General features: G+C 38.7%; 1 protein-coding gene across 3 annotated transcripts; it reads right to left on the reverse strand.

The window, feature by feature from the left end:
- Positions 1–531: 531 nt before the first annotated feature.
- Positions 532–14,359, reverse strand: LOC115758087 (voltage-dependent calcium channel subunit alpha-2/delta-3). Of its 3 annotated transcripts, XM_030698604.1 has the most exons (23): positions 13,964–14,359; positions 13,743–13,824; positions 12,486–12,590; positions 12,139–12,415; positions 10,531–10,925; positions 9,873–10,322; positions 9,657–9,797; positions 9,505–9,588; positions 7,757–7,810; positions 6,036–6,116; positions 5,903–5,977; positions 5,722–5,829; positions 5,584–5,655; positions 5,319–5,521; positions 5,115–5,257; positions 4,837–4,893; positions 3,812–3,911; positions 3,188–3,298; positions 3,013–3,131; positions 2,809–2,948; positions 2,524–2,748; positions 1,244–1,756; positions 532–1,165 (listed from the first exon to the last, which is right to left on the reverse strand). In XM_030698604.1, the coding sequence occupies exons 1-23, from the start codon at positions 14,065–14,067 to the stop codon at positions 1,073–1,075; spliced, it is 3,732 nt and encodes a 1,243-aa protein (XP_030554464.1). In that variant the 5' UTR covers positions 14,068–14,359; the 3' UTR covers positions 532–1,072. The 3 variants fall into 3 exon arrangements, with proteins under 3 accessions (XP_030554464.1, XP_030554461.1, XP_030554462.1); XM_030698601.1 differs by lacking the exon at positions 7,757–7,810; XM_030698602.1 differs by lacking the exons at positions 4,837–4,893; positions 7,757–7,810 and having other exon boundaries at positions 1,073–1,165.
- Between the last annotated feature and the right edge of the window lie 597 nt (positions 14,360–14,956).

Below are 14,956 nucleotides of genomic sequence, written 5' to 3' on the forward strand. Positions count from 1 at the left end.
CTTTAACATAATATTTAGCTAAGTGTTACTTACAAACGTGGCCATCTTAAATTAGGTTTTAACACATTTTTACACAAACACACAAATGCATACACTTGCATTTACACACTCACACTCACACACACACACACACACACACACACACACACACACACACACACACACACACACACACACACACACACACACACACACACACACACACACACACACACACACACACACACACACACACACACACACACACACACACACACACACACACACACACACACACACACACACACACACACACACACACACACACACACACACACACACACACACACACACACACACACACACACACACACACACACACACACACACACACACACACACACACACACACACACACACACACACACACACACACACACACACACACACACACACACACACACACACACACACACACACACACACACACACACACACACACACACACACACACACACACACACACACACACACACACACACACACACACACGCACACACACACACAAACATGCACAGACTCACACACTTACCATGGGCAGTAGTTTATATGGAACAGTGTGCGCTTTTTTCTTGCCTATTTAACAGCGAGCGGCATTTACAAAATGTTATTTACTTAGTTTTGTTTAATATATTTTTGTTTAATAATTTTTTGTTTTGTATTTGCGAGTTGTTTAAGGCCGTTGTTGGAATTTTTAGTTAATTAGTATAATAAATACATATACATATTTGGTTTTGTCTATTGGAAGGTCCACAATAAAGCGCAGTGACTCGTCCATCATAGGCAGCACACACTGTTACATTTTCATAGTTAACATAAAACTTAACACACGCATTGAAAACAAATTTGGTAGCTACCTTTGCCTTAAAACTAAGTTGAAAAATTGTGGAAAAAATGAACAGCGCTCAAGCGTTTAAGAGTATAGTAAAAAAATTGTAGTTCCCCTATCCCTTTTTAACTATCATATAATACAAAAAACATTATCAATATACATAGATTGCCTACGATTAGACTAAATGTATTGCGACCGCCGTTAAAGCAAGCGGCTCAGCACGTGGCTGAGCAGCAACAGCGTGAGATTCGCATAGAAGGCGCAGCCCTTGCCGCACAACTTGATTGCGCTCTCCTGCGTTAGACCAAAGAGAGCAAATTATTAGCAGAGAGAACGACAATGGGAGAGAGTGAGTGATTGTATGTGACTTACATTCGCATGGCGACTGATGCAGCTCTGTGGACGCACTCGATTGAATTCACGTGCGTGCTTGTAGCAGGAGAAGGTCTCGTTGGGCGCCAGCGGATAGTGTATCGGCTTGGGATTGACGGTCAGCACGTAGGCGACATCGCGCGGACACAGCTGATCGATGACCAACAGTATCAGATTACTGTTCGGTATGGGCAGCACCACAAATGGCCGCTCGCATGCATGCGCTGTCATATTGTAGACAACGTTGTCCTTCTCATTGTACAGCATATACAACTCGCGCTGCATGTCGCACGATTTGAGCCGCGTGCGATGCAGCGTCAGGTAGCGCAGCCAGGCTGTATTCTTTGCCCGACTGTTATCATCTGGCTCCGGCTCCGGTTCTGTGCCATTCACATCCATATACACATCATTGTAATGGGCCGTTACGCCGGGCGCCAGTCGCATAAGTTGTACAATATACCACAGCGCCGTATGCAGCAGCCATTTGCCCACGCGCAGCAGATGGAACAGCGGCTATAAAGAGAGAACAAGAATGAGAGAAATTGAACACATGTAATTCGTTATAATTAATGGATGTTTATTAAAAAATAATTAATTCATTGTCTACACACCGAAAAAGAAGAAATTCATATTTTTTTCAATCGAATTTAAAATATTTTTATAAAAATGTGCGAAAATAAAAGTAAATTCTTAGAATAAGAAAAATTGTGTTAAATTTTAATTTTATTATTTTTAAATTCAGTAAAGAACAATTTTATCATACTTTCTATTTAGATTGCACAACCCTAATATTATTATTTAGGCGCAATAATTTGTTAATATTCAGAAATTTCATCCAGAAATAAAATTTTCTATGCACGGAATTGTTGTTAGAAATTCTGTAGAGTATTCCATCTAAATCTTAAAATTGTATTCCAATTAAATTTCACATTTTTTAGAAAATCTTTTTAAATTCTTTAAATTTAATAATGTATAATTTATTGTTGAGTAAGCTGGACTCTTATAAAAACTTTAAAAAACTCAAATAGTTTTATAATCGGGCAACGAAGAAAAATCGAAACAGCCAAAGCTATTAATAAAGGACGATTGTAGTAAAGGCAAATACAGACAGAAATTCAAGCATTAAGAAGCTGATTTGATACATAGAGTTGCCATCTTATTTAAATGTGTGGGCACTGGTTGGCAATGTTGGTAAAAGTGTTTAAAGGTATTTACGGCACGTAAACGTTTTGATAGGCCTGTGAGATTTTTCAATAGTTTTACTTTGTATGTCTACTTACAGAAAGCAGCGTATTGGAAGCGTTAACTTCTGTTTTCGACTCGAAACAAACGGCTTGATAGTCATACACAATGACGCGCTTGTATACTCTTTCCTCCACCAGGCGCATCATGATGGCGCCATTGACCTCACCGAAAAATCTGCCAGTTTCGTGCACGCGTGAAGAGATGATCACAAATCCATTGTTGTCCAGTATATAGCAGTCCTTATCATCCACAGCACAGGCCTATGAGGGATTGCTTGTTTCATCTATATGATTATCTTAAGATGATAAAAGAGCACTTACGTTGCCGGTGATATTATGAAAGAGCTTGTAAAAGGCCGAGTGTTGAAATTGGAATCCAACGACGGCAGCGGGCGCAGATTTGGAGCTCTCATTGTGAAAGATGGCGTTACTGGCAGTAACAATAATTTCTGAACCACTCTCTGCACGTGTCATAGTGATTAGTTAACTACAGATTCTTTAAATTATGAAGGCTGCCAGACTTACCGCCAGCATCGAAAGGCACGGAGTAGACAAAGCTCTCCTTTTGCACAAAATATTGATCCACTGCCCGTTTGTACCAGATCTCATCGATGGCGCGCTTATTATTCTGACTGAAGCTCTCACTGAAATGGTAGTGTTGCATATCAAGAGTGACTACTGTAACGTGTTTATGATTTACCCCACGCCCGGCTGCTCGGCCATATTCGAATGGAACTCATGCCAGCGTGTTAGACCACTGTGCGTGGCCAGAAAGGCGACGGTGATGCCAAATCGCTGCTTGAATTCGTGTCTGTTGGAACAGAAATCGATATATTAGATATGTACCGATAGATGATCGATGACAACAAAACAATAAAAAACTTATAGTATGATATATCATATAGTAAGTTTAGACGAGTTTTTCTGTTTACCTTGGCAGCAAACCCATTAGTACGGCTATTGGGCTTGATGCGCTTACGCTAGAGAGGGTATTTGTATTGTATTTCGATTTAGACAATATGAAAGGCATTATGTTATGTGGTTCAAGAGTTCATAGATTGCAGTATTCATTTGTGGGTGCAAAAATTCATTATGAAATAGACAAACAACAACAACGATACGCAAAAGATCGCCCATAAAATGCAAATAAAAGTGAGAAAAAAGAAAGGCGTACACACAAATAATAATGGTTAATATGTGCTGCCACTGGTTGGGATATTGAGTTATATAATTATGCCTGGCATGGCGTTGACTGTACTTGATGTGTGAAACAAGTCAAGCCCTGGCACTGCAAACAGTTGCACCTTTCGCACCGGCCACTTACCTCTTCTCATCCTTTTCGCGCGCATTGAAACTGGTATTGTTGGAGAACCATTTAGTGACACGTGCATCAAAGACAAGTGATTGCATTAGCTGGCGATCGCCTGTAATAAGAAAAGGTCAAGCATTAGTTTGTCTCATAAGATATATTGGTTATTAGTAAAATAAAACAGCGCTTTCATCAGCCTGTAAACATTTAAGCAGCGCTCACACCAGGGCTGCAAACTCTAAAAAGGATAGGCAGGCTTTGCTTTATGCCTGTCATATGAATCAATGTACAATTCAATTACAATCGCTCGTTGTACTTAAAGTTCTCTACTTCAAGAAGGGAGATCATCTTGATCTCAATGCAGAATTGGTATCTATCAAATAAAGTTAGAGAAACGGAAAGCTGGGGACTAAAATTATATATAATGTATACATTGGACCAGGATATCCATCAGATGTTTACTTTTTGGAAAAAATTTAAAAATAAACTTTTGGTATTTCTTGAAAGTTGTTTTTTTTTTTTAATTTGATATCGAATCGGTTCGGCTTAAAACGAGTTTGCAGGCCTGGTTAACAGTCAAGCAGCTCACGCAGTGTAAACATGCGTTAGGTTTGCTTCCAAAAACTCAGATACAATTATTTAAAATGATAAATATTATTAACAAGCTTTATACAAAATAATGCTCATTGAAATAAATAAAAGTTTTCGTTCATGCATGTCCATTTTGTTGTTGTTCGTAATACTTTGTGCAAATTCCGCAGCTAACTGGTGGCAACATAGAAGCTTCTAATAATACAAGTTGAAATCATAAGTTAGGACTACATATATCAGGCATATCCGACTTCTCAGGTGCACTGGCAACAGACTTGCCAAAATTGTACTTAAACAGGTGCCAACGAAATGGAGGTGCAAGTGCAGAGTGCATAGCTCAGTTAATATTGGTGCTACTGGTGCGTGAGTGTGAGTGTGAGTGTGAGTGTGTGATCGGGGAGGAGTCTTGGATGTTACAACTTGACTTGGCTTTGGTATTCGTTACTCACAATAGTAGCTTTCTTTTTCATTGATTGATGGATAGCGGCCAGTTGATGAGTTGTTAGCTGTGAATTTGCATGATTATTGAAATCGTAATCGAAATTTGCAAGTTTCTTTTAGTTTTTGTTATCATAAATTCTTTCGAGCATAAATTGGTAAACAGAACATCAAACACAATAAGCAAAACTTAGTTCAAAAGCGTCAACAGCGGCATTTTTGTTATCAAAGCGTTTTCAAAACCCAAAAGAAATAAAAAAAAGTTGCTTTTATCATTTTGTCCACTTACAGAAAATGGCCGCCGCATGCTCCGGGGGCAACGCGCTTCGACTCGATGGCCAGTGCCAACCGGGCTCAGACATACGGTCCACAAAGTACAAAAGTTCAGTTTCGGGCGTTCTGAATGTCTTGTTGGTTTGCTTGCAAAATAGCCTAAGACAAAGGGAAGAATGTCAGTTCCAATCGGCATTATCGGATTTTGGAATAAACCTACCAATCGGGATGAATCTTCCAGCGTTTGCCATCAAAGAAGCTGCGTATATTTTTGCCCGTTATATAGGTGCGATGAATATCTTGTTCGGTGCGTGGTTCCACGCGACTCACGCCATAACGCTCAGGATAGGAAATAACAAGCGTAAATGGTGTGTTCTTAATAGCGGTCCAGTAATACTGGCGCTTGACGCGAGCCACACGTTTCTGTGGAGCATATCGAAATGGTGTAAACCAAAAAAATGATGTAAATGCACATGTAGACTTACCATTTCATCGAAATGATTCTTAACCAACATCCATTTGCTGCCAGTCGATTGATTGATTATAGCATCGCGTATCTAAGTGAGAAAAGCGTAAATATAGTATAAACATATTTTTTTTATTTAGGGTGTTTTGATGCCTACCGTCATCAATACTGGGTTAAAGTCTCTGGCGGCTCGATCGTCATCCAATAGCTCGACTTCAATCATGTCAACGCTATTGTAAGCTGGCTTTAGTATATAACCTTGGAACTGCTCAGCAAAAGGTAGACATACAGCGTTGAAAAGTGTAAATATTTCAGGTATTTTGTTGTCTAGTACTTACAATTGGACGAAAATCTGGATGGAATAGTACATAACCATTGTTGGTTACTATAAACGCATAACCATTCACGCCAAGCTGCAGAGATATTGGTTAAAATCGGTTTCTTCAGCTATTTTACAGCACTAGCACTTACCATAAACGGCGATAGCAATTTTTTAATTTCATTGATAGGCACATCTGTGCCAGCCACGCCCAATATATTTGCAATTCTTGTCTGTGCATGAGCAAAAATTGTAAGGTAAATTTAACAAAATGTTTTCTAAAGTGTTTGGATCAGAACATTTACACAAGTTGGATTTTTAAATGTTTTTTTTTGTTTTGGTTTTTTTTTTTATAGCGCAAATACAAGTACAAGTACAGAGAATTTTTATTGATTGCATTGTTAATCAAATACTGAAAATGAATTGAATTTGAAGTTGATAAATGGCATTGCTAGTACAAAACGAAATTTGAATTCGGCTTACACTTTATGGCATTTCAGAAAAATGAAATAATATAAATAAATATAAAGAAAATTTAGAAATTGTTTATGCAAATACATATGAAAAGCATTTGTTTTTACTACGCAATAACTTACGAATACAGTTAGGAGAGTTTCTTTCTTCTTGTTGATCGATTTTCAAAATTACAAATAATTGTAGAAAATTTTAAACTGGAATTTAAGTTTTTGACAGCGTAAGGCTAATTACATGGCATAGCAGAGTAGTACTAAGAGCGTATGAGAGCGTAAAGTGGCTGTGTAAACCGAAAGAACGCAGTGTAAACCAAAAAATAAATAAAAGACAAATCAAAATGAAACAATTTTTAGCAAATTTTAATTTCGACGCTTTAGCAAAGTAGAAAAAGAAGAAGAAGAAGAAGAAGAATAAGGTAATTTACAATTTATTTGATTGAAAATTAAACTAAAAATTGTGACAAAGCTGTTTACAAAGTGTATTGGGGCGGGGAAGAGTATAGCACAAGACGTGAGTGAACGACGCACTTGAAAAGTACGAGTTTTGGGTTTGGCTTGTTTGAGTGTGTGTTTCATGTAATTGGTGTTGTTTTTTTTTTTCATAGTTTTTATACCCTTCACACAGTTGTATATGTGTGTTTGTGTGCGTGAGAGCAGCGCATACCAGAGGAAACACCGCGTATGCTCGCTAAACTCGCTAAAACAGTGGAAACAGTGTGTAAATGCGTCGAGTCAGTGGACACATAGTGTTAATGCGCTGAACTGGCGGAAACACAGGTCTAACGCGTCGTACCAGTGGGAACACAGTGTAAATGAGTTGAGAATTGTTTGGTAGTTTGGCATTTATTTTGATGTGGAACGGAGTTATGTTTAACTGAACCATTCCGAGTAGTTAAGAGAGAGTGAGTGAGTGTTAACCAGTTGCAGCTAGGCTGAAGTTCAACTAGACAGTTAGTAGAATTTGCAGTTGCAGTTGCCTAGGAAATTGATCGAGTGCCCGTTAATAGCAATTAGGAAAAGCTTTACATATAGAACTTAGCCTAGGATTACGAATTATAAAAAATATAAGCAATTATTTTTATATTAATACGAAGGCATTTGTTGGACGAAAGCTTAAAAGAAAAGTTAAGAAAAGCGAAAGTGAAGCTAAAGTAATAAATAAGGGGGAATGGAAAATGGACGTGGAATGTGGTGGTAAAAATTAAATTCTTAGGTGGTGCTCAATTTGAAAGCAAAACGAGTTTTCATTTCTTCAAGAACAAAATACATGCGGCACAGACGTTAATCAAAATAAATGTTAAATTTAATTTGAAAAATTTGTTTGCAGTTTTAAAATTTAGTTGGTTTTTTTTCATTTGGTTGCAGTTGTTGTTGCTTAAATTTAGAAACAATTTACTCACAACTTGAAGGTTTATTTTCGCAGCCGGATTTATATCGGTCGTTAGATTAATGAGCTGTGAATTTGTATTGGTAGTTTTTAATAAATAAATCTCGAGTAACAAAAGCAACTTAAATATTTCGGGTGTACACACCTAGGGGGCGCAGCTGGGAGAAAGTTAAATATTGGGTGTGGGGTGTATTAAACTAAGCTGGATACTAGGGTGCCTGCCTAACAATTGCCGTCCCTTGGGCTGGTTCTTATGAAGGGTATAAAAACTTAATCAAATTTTTAATACTGTTTCTAGTGTTGTAAGTTGTTCTTGTATGTTTGCCGTGCTGGTTTCTGTTTCTGTTGTTATTGTTGTTGTTGTTGCTGTTGTTGCTGTTGTTGTTGTTGATGTTGTTTCATGTGCTCTATAGGGCCTCAGCACTAGCCTAAGATTTCAAGGTATTTGTAGTTTTTCAAGTTGTCAATTCATTGTACTTACTAAACATCAATGAATACGGCACGCTAACATTGGGATTTCTATTGGGACTATTTAACCAATTGGTCTATATACGAGTACTTTATACTGTGTATTTAGGCACTAGGCCACGCGGCTTCAACCCGATAAGTAGTTGTTTGTTGATTTTACGTAAAACAACAAGTGTTAAATTGTACTACTCAAAATGCTAGATAAAATGTTCTATATAATGTACGATTACTTTAAGTAAGTAACTAGGCATAGCTATATGTTAATTATGGTACGTTTACGAATATATAAAGAAAATTATTTATATGCTATGGTATATAATTAAGTGGCATATCGTTAAATACTTTACCAATCGAATATCAATTTTGAATATATAGAGTTCGGTTCATGGTTTGTTTCGATTTTGTTTTATATATATGTATATATATTTATATATATATATTTATGTATTTTGATAGTACCTAGTACGAGTACGTGGTCAACTATAATGGCAAAAAGTTTGCTAATAAAACAGCATGGTCCTAGACCATGTTAGCTAGAGTTATATACGAGTAGGTATAGTTATTTATATAAGTATATCGGTTAAATATGGAATAGGTATGCATGTTATGTAGCGCAAAGTATAACAAATTGTTTACTTTAGTCATATATAAGTATATTGATATACATATATGGAGATATATATACTTGAATAATATAATTATATTGAATTCAATACGATATATGCGATTAATTGGCGTATATAAAACTTTCGCTTAAAGAGCAGTAAATACTTTTTTTATTTTATTAAATTTACTCAAATGTAAATTGGAATTGGAATTTTGTAGTTTTGTTAGAATTTGGCATTATAGTTTGTACCTCACGTGTTTGCAATTCCCAGAGTGCTTCATTTATTAAAACTTCTTCGGTGATATTCTGTGGTATAGTTGTGTATAGTTTTGGTAGTAGTAGTAGTAGGTAGTTGTTGTGTGTTATATATATATAACGCATAAAATATTAATATAGTAGTAGTATATAGTGAGTTTTTATATAGATAGATGATGGCTTGGGTACTGGTTTCTTTTGGTTCTCTTTTTATATATATATCGATTGCTTCGACGATGAGTAAGACGGAGAGATAGATCGAAAGAGAGAGAGAGAGAGAGTATAATGAACGCGCCGTTGTCTGCGATGCGACGTCGGTAAATGTCGTTTATACGATTTTGGCTAAGAATTTTGGGCAGTGCTAACTGTTGATACTTGATTTCTGAATTCGCTCGCTCTCGGGCAATACGATTTCTACTGGCTTGACTTACCGCATTTTCGCGACGATCATATATGGGCATTGAAACGGTGGTCATAAATTGATAGACATTGGAGTCTACTGGTTGGTTCCAGGTCTGCGTTAGAGGAGGAATGAGAAATCAAAGTTGTACATATATAGAAATATGATAAATATATAGTTTACCTCCTTCATGCGTCGATACTCCCGTCTGTGCATTTCGCTGGGCTCCAGCATGCGATCGTGTACTTGCCAGTATTCCAGGACATCGGCCTTTTGCTCCTCGCACTGTTTGATCTCCCACAGGTAGTCGGAGAGTTTTGTATCCTAGATAGCATTAAACGATTGAAGGCTTTTGGTTTTTGGATGTTTGTTGGTAAATGGTCCTAGACTATTACCCACCTCGAGGTCCGCATAGACCTGCGTCCATATGACCGGATGATCATGCCTACCCAATACCAGAGGCCTAGCCATAACTGGTATATAGTTTAATACCATTTCGCGCACCTCAGCTGTATCGCTGAGATGCACATAATAGCCCTGATTCTCGCATGCCATCCACCGTATATCATCCCAATTCGCCACCTCTTTGCCAATCAGATAGGTGAAAACACGCACCGGCCTATAGGGCGGGTCGCGCCAATTGTGCAACTGGAAGACCTCTTGATTATTCTCGGGTGCCCCATCACCAATGATCATAATCGCCTGATTGCATTGCGCGCCGCGCGAATTAATCTTCGTCTCTTCCAATATCTCGAAGGCTTTTGTCAATGCAGCGGTATAATTGGCAATCGATTTGGGTTTAAACGATTCAATCCCTTCTTTTAGTTCACGTATGTTGCCCAGATTTGCCTGGATGAATTTCGAAGTTGTAAAACGAATTCGGTTTTGTTTTTGTTTTATGGGATTGTTGTGTTTGAAGCCGCATTGATTGAGTGTGTTTATTTTAATTTAATTTTTTTTGTTTGTTTTTCGGGATAAAGAAAAATCAGATTGATAATTGAAAAATCATATGATAATTAATAAATTAAAATGATAGTCAAATAAAAGATATATATACTTGAATCAGTGTGTCCTCGAAACATCCGACAACTGGGCTCACTTCCTTATCAAAGGTGAAGATGTTCACAAAGTCATTTGTACCTAATGTATCGAGTATTGTATTGACAACATGCTTTGCGATATCTAGCCTCTGTCCCAACATTGAACCCGATCCATCCATTAGGATAATAATATCCTTTGGACTTGTCGCCGCCTCCATGTACCAAGAGCGTAAACGGCAATCATATAGATCAACCGGTACGTCCTTCTTCCATTTCGATGCAGGGAATTGACGCATAAAGCCTGTCGAACTGCCAAAAAATTGCCACGACAAACTTGGATCGTTTTTATAATTATCACGAAATATCTGATCCAAATTTTCCGACCATTGAATCGCTTTTATAACATCCGATGCTGAGTGTGTTTTTTTTTTTGTGTGTTTGTATTCGAAGTCGTATTCATGTTCGTGTGGAGGTATTCGATGTGTGTTGCCGATGATTTGTTGTTTTGTTTTTTTTTGTTGTCATTTTTTTTCGATGTCAAAGAAACGGGAAGAATTTTTATACAGAAATTGATTAGTTTTTTTTTTGGGGATTCGAACTAAGACCTAAAAGAATATCTCTGTTTTTTTTCTTTTTTTAAGGATTTGTGATTTGTTTTAAACATAGCACAAGGCAGTGCAGGCACAGGTGTGTGTGCGCGTGTTTCTGTATGTGAGCGTGTGCGTGTGTGCTTTGTTGGCATGGTCGTAGTCTTGGGCGTGGGCGTGGGCGTGGGCGTAGGCATATTGCACGTTAGTGTTACAGTGGCTTAGTTGGGTGTTGTACGGTTTTTGGCAAAGCATTCCGCGTGTCGGCAATAAGCATTCACAGCGCCACGCACGCGTCCCCAGCAACAATTCGCAACGCAACACTCTCGTCTCGGGCGGTGAAAAACAAGGGTTTTCTTAGAGATGAACACGTAGACAATTTTTCAACAAGTTAAATAAGATAATAGGAAAAGACCTAATTTTCTAAATCATACTATTATATTATTAAATAAGGCGGAGACTGAATTTCTTTATTTGATATTCAATTTTGTTTTCATTTACTTTCTTTATCAAACTATTTTAAATCTCGCCACCTTGAGCATGTGAACTTTCATTTTACGCGCTCATCTCTCACTATCGGCCATTAGGTACAGTTGTGTGCGCAGAATGCGGCGATGCGTTGCTTGCGTGGGCGCGCGTGCGCTTTGTGGCGCGCATTGACGTAAGCGGTTGGAAATTGAAAAAGAAAAAGAAGGCGCAACATACGAGGAACGTTAACGGTTAACGGTTAACTATTAACGGTAACTAATTAGCATACAGCATACGAGCGAGACAAACAGACTTAGAGCTACGTTTAGACATCTAGAGAGAGACAGAGACGCTGTGTATTGGCAATGTGTGTGCTCGTGTGTTGAAGCTTTTACATAGACATACGACACGCAATGTGCTTAACAAAGAGAGCAACAGTTGCAGTTACAGTTACAGAGGTGTATATATATATAGATATGAAGAGACAGATAGTTGGAAAAAGAAACAGAGAAAGAGAAAGAGAGCATAGAGAAGAGCGATAGTTGTTATGATCTTAAGCACAGTTCAAACCTCGATCGAACACATTCACCGGCACGTGCACGGAACTGACGCTGAAATTGACCGGCGTATTCTGGAACTCCGGCCTCGGCTCCAGCACCAACACCTTGGGCGGCACATAGATCAACGGCTCGCCGATCTGATCATCCATGTCCGGTGGTGTCGTTGGAGGTGGTGGTGTCGGTTCGCCCGGCTCTGCCATCTCTTTGGCATTGTAGTACGAGAACATCTTGTCAGCCATATCATTTTGATGCGACAGAGCTGTGTTTTCAGCAGTATCCATAATGCGCTAAAATCGATGCAGATGTTATATATATTTCTTAGAATCCATTTTAGTATTGCTGGGGAGAATTACTTACACGCACGGCGCTGACTTTGAGATCCATCATCATTTCGATTTCTTTCGCCATGGATTCGACAATTATGCCACCCTGACGCGTCACCACTTTGGCTTCCTTGAAGCTCTGCAAATTTTTTAGAGGGTAATTTTTTATTATTTTGGATTGACGTAGAGAATGAAGTTGAGGAAAATGGCTTTCAATGAAAATACTTGGAATCAGGAGTATAGTAGTTTTAAAATGTATAAATAATTATATTATATTATATAGTCTTATTTATTATGATCTGTATATTTGTGATATGCCTGACTGGTTGGACAATTGTCTATAAAGAATGCGTTAAGATTTGATATGGGTTAGATTTGATAGAGGTTGCAAATTGGCATTTAGATCTTTGTATATGAAACAGAGAACATGTCTTTTATTTATTCGATAGCTTCAGCTTTTAAAATCTACCTCGGTTTATAGAGCTTAAGACAGCATATTCATAGGCCTTTGTATATCGTACGCAGACAAAGAGATACTAAACTTTTGAAGGTAGTTCCCCACGTAGTTAAATAAATATTTGTTTTTAAAGATATATACCTGACTTTGTTACATTCACATATACTTTTAACGCCTGAAAATCTTAGGAAACTTTTCCAGAACATTAAGTTCTTGATTTCTTAATTGAATTTTTATTGCATGTAGATTTTGTTGGTTCCATAATTTTATATATAGAACCCAAGACGTTTCCCTGTAAATAACCCTATAAAAGTTTTTCATTTTGTTGCTGTCGTGGAACAGTTATAATAAGCCATTGCCAAGGCCCTAATGGTCAGCGAACTAGGGTAAATACTTAAGTATCTTTATGTATATATTTCCGTCTGTATGCCTCATGCCACATGCCACATGCCACATGCCACTTGCCGCATGCCACATGTCGCGTTTGGCTTGGCGCCTGCAAAGCAATTTCATTAGAAAATCCAATTGCGCTGACTAAAAATAAATTACCCAGCTGTCCTACGCAGCAGCAGCAGCAGCTACTGACCTCATAAAAGAGACAACAACTGGTTGACCAGCAGGGGGTGAGGTGGGGAGAGGTGTGGTGTGATGTTGTCAGCCACGCCGCGTGCTTCAAACATTTTGTATATATAATTGCCTACTCAGGCAGCCTTTAACCCAAATATGACGTCTCTGCTGCAGTCGCAGTCGCTGTTGCCGTCGCAGCTGCCGTCGCCAAACGTCAACAAAAAACAATGGTAGGGCACAGTGGGAAAAATCAATAGGGCGACTCACCTCTTGCACCTCCTTGCGCCTGGTGATAAAATCGCCCAACGAAAAGAGCTCCAAGCCCAGCTTGTCCGCCCAGGAGTGCACACTATGTTGTTGAATATATACAATATATAAATATATATAGACATATATATATATATATATATATATGTTAGATTAAAATTAATGATGCTTTAGATCCTGAGTGAGAGCGGTAGGGGGGGGGGGGGCAGGGGGTCACTCACAGATTGTAGTTGATTTTTTCGCCATTGACAGCAGGCCCACAGTTGATGAACACAAATAGAAGGCTTAGGCAGAGGCGACGCCAGGCCCAAAATGGTCTCGCCATATTGCTGTACTGGCTGCACCGATCTGGGCCGCGACATATATACGAACGAGCCTAATTTAATTGTAGCCCAATTTGCTGCACTCAATCACACACTTGCACATCTCATCTGGTTTAGGCCTGCCTGCTGCCTGCACAAACATTTTCCGGAGCTACTTTTTGCCACTTTTCATTTACGCACTGCACATTTTACAATAATTTCGCCAATTTTCTTGAATTTTTCTCAACTCTTGCACGCTGTTCGCTTGTGTTTTGCGAGCGTTGCGCGTGTGAAAATTCTGTAGGTCTGTAAAAAAACTTTTCTCTGTATACTGCCGTTAGCTGGTTGCCGTTTCGCTGACGTTTCTGTGTCAGCGATGAGTTCATCATCTGGCGCACGTGCGTGCGAGCGAGACCAGTGTATAGTCAGCGCATTTGACAGACGCTGCGCTGCTCACACCATATCCTGCGCCTGCGTTGACATATGACGCGTCTGCGCGTTCGCTTTGTTTACATCCGCGAAAGCTCCACAGGTGTCTGTTTACCCGCTCGTGCAGCTGCGCGTTGCCCGTGTTGACGTTTGTCAGATATGCGAGCGGGCACAGCTGTTGCTTCTGCTGACAGCGTTTGACAGTTGAGCTAAATGCGAGGGCTACAAATCGGACTGCGAAAAGCTTTCGTTGTGCTTTGCCTAGAGGCGCCTGTGCTTTTCCTATGCCGAGCTTAAACGAAGCTCTGTTGCTTGAAACAGTCGCTTGGCGTCGCTTTTGTGAACAAATGACCAAATTTTGAAATTGTTTTTAAAAAAGTCAATTCCAAAAACATTGTCATTTTAAGGATTATTAAAAAGCTTTTCTCATTTATCATTTATATAAATTTTATACATTGCTTATTAAATAAAAACGAATATATT

Source organism: Drosophila novamexicana, unplaced genomic scaffold (genome assembly GCF_003285875.2).
Source record: "Drosophila novamexicana strain 15010-1031.04,08,12 unplaced genomic scaffold, DnovRS2.1 tig00000121-arrow-pilon, whole genome shotgun sequence".
Classification (NCBI taxonomy): Eukaryota; Metazoa; Arthropoda; class Insecta; order Diptera; family Drosophilidae; genus Drosophila; species Drosophila novamexicana.

What these genes read in the sequence shown, in the direction of transcription:
- LOC115758087 (XM_030698604.1), bottom strand. Translation starts at nt 14,067, where the DNA reads ATGGCGAGACCATTTTGGGCCTGGCGTCGCCTCTGCCTAAGCCTTCTA. An exon ending in TCAAAGTCAGCGCCGTGCGT is followed by an intron (nt 12,416 to 12,485) that starts GTAAGTAATTCT and finishes CATCGATTTTAG; the next exon opens with CGCATTATGGATACTGCTGA. An exon ending in GGTGAATGTGTTCGATCGAG is followed by an intron (nt 10,926 to 12,138) that starts GTTTGAACTGTG and finishes AAACACACTCAG; the next exon opens with CATCGGATGTTATAAAAGCG.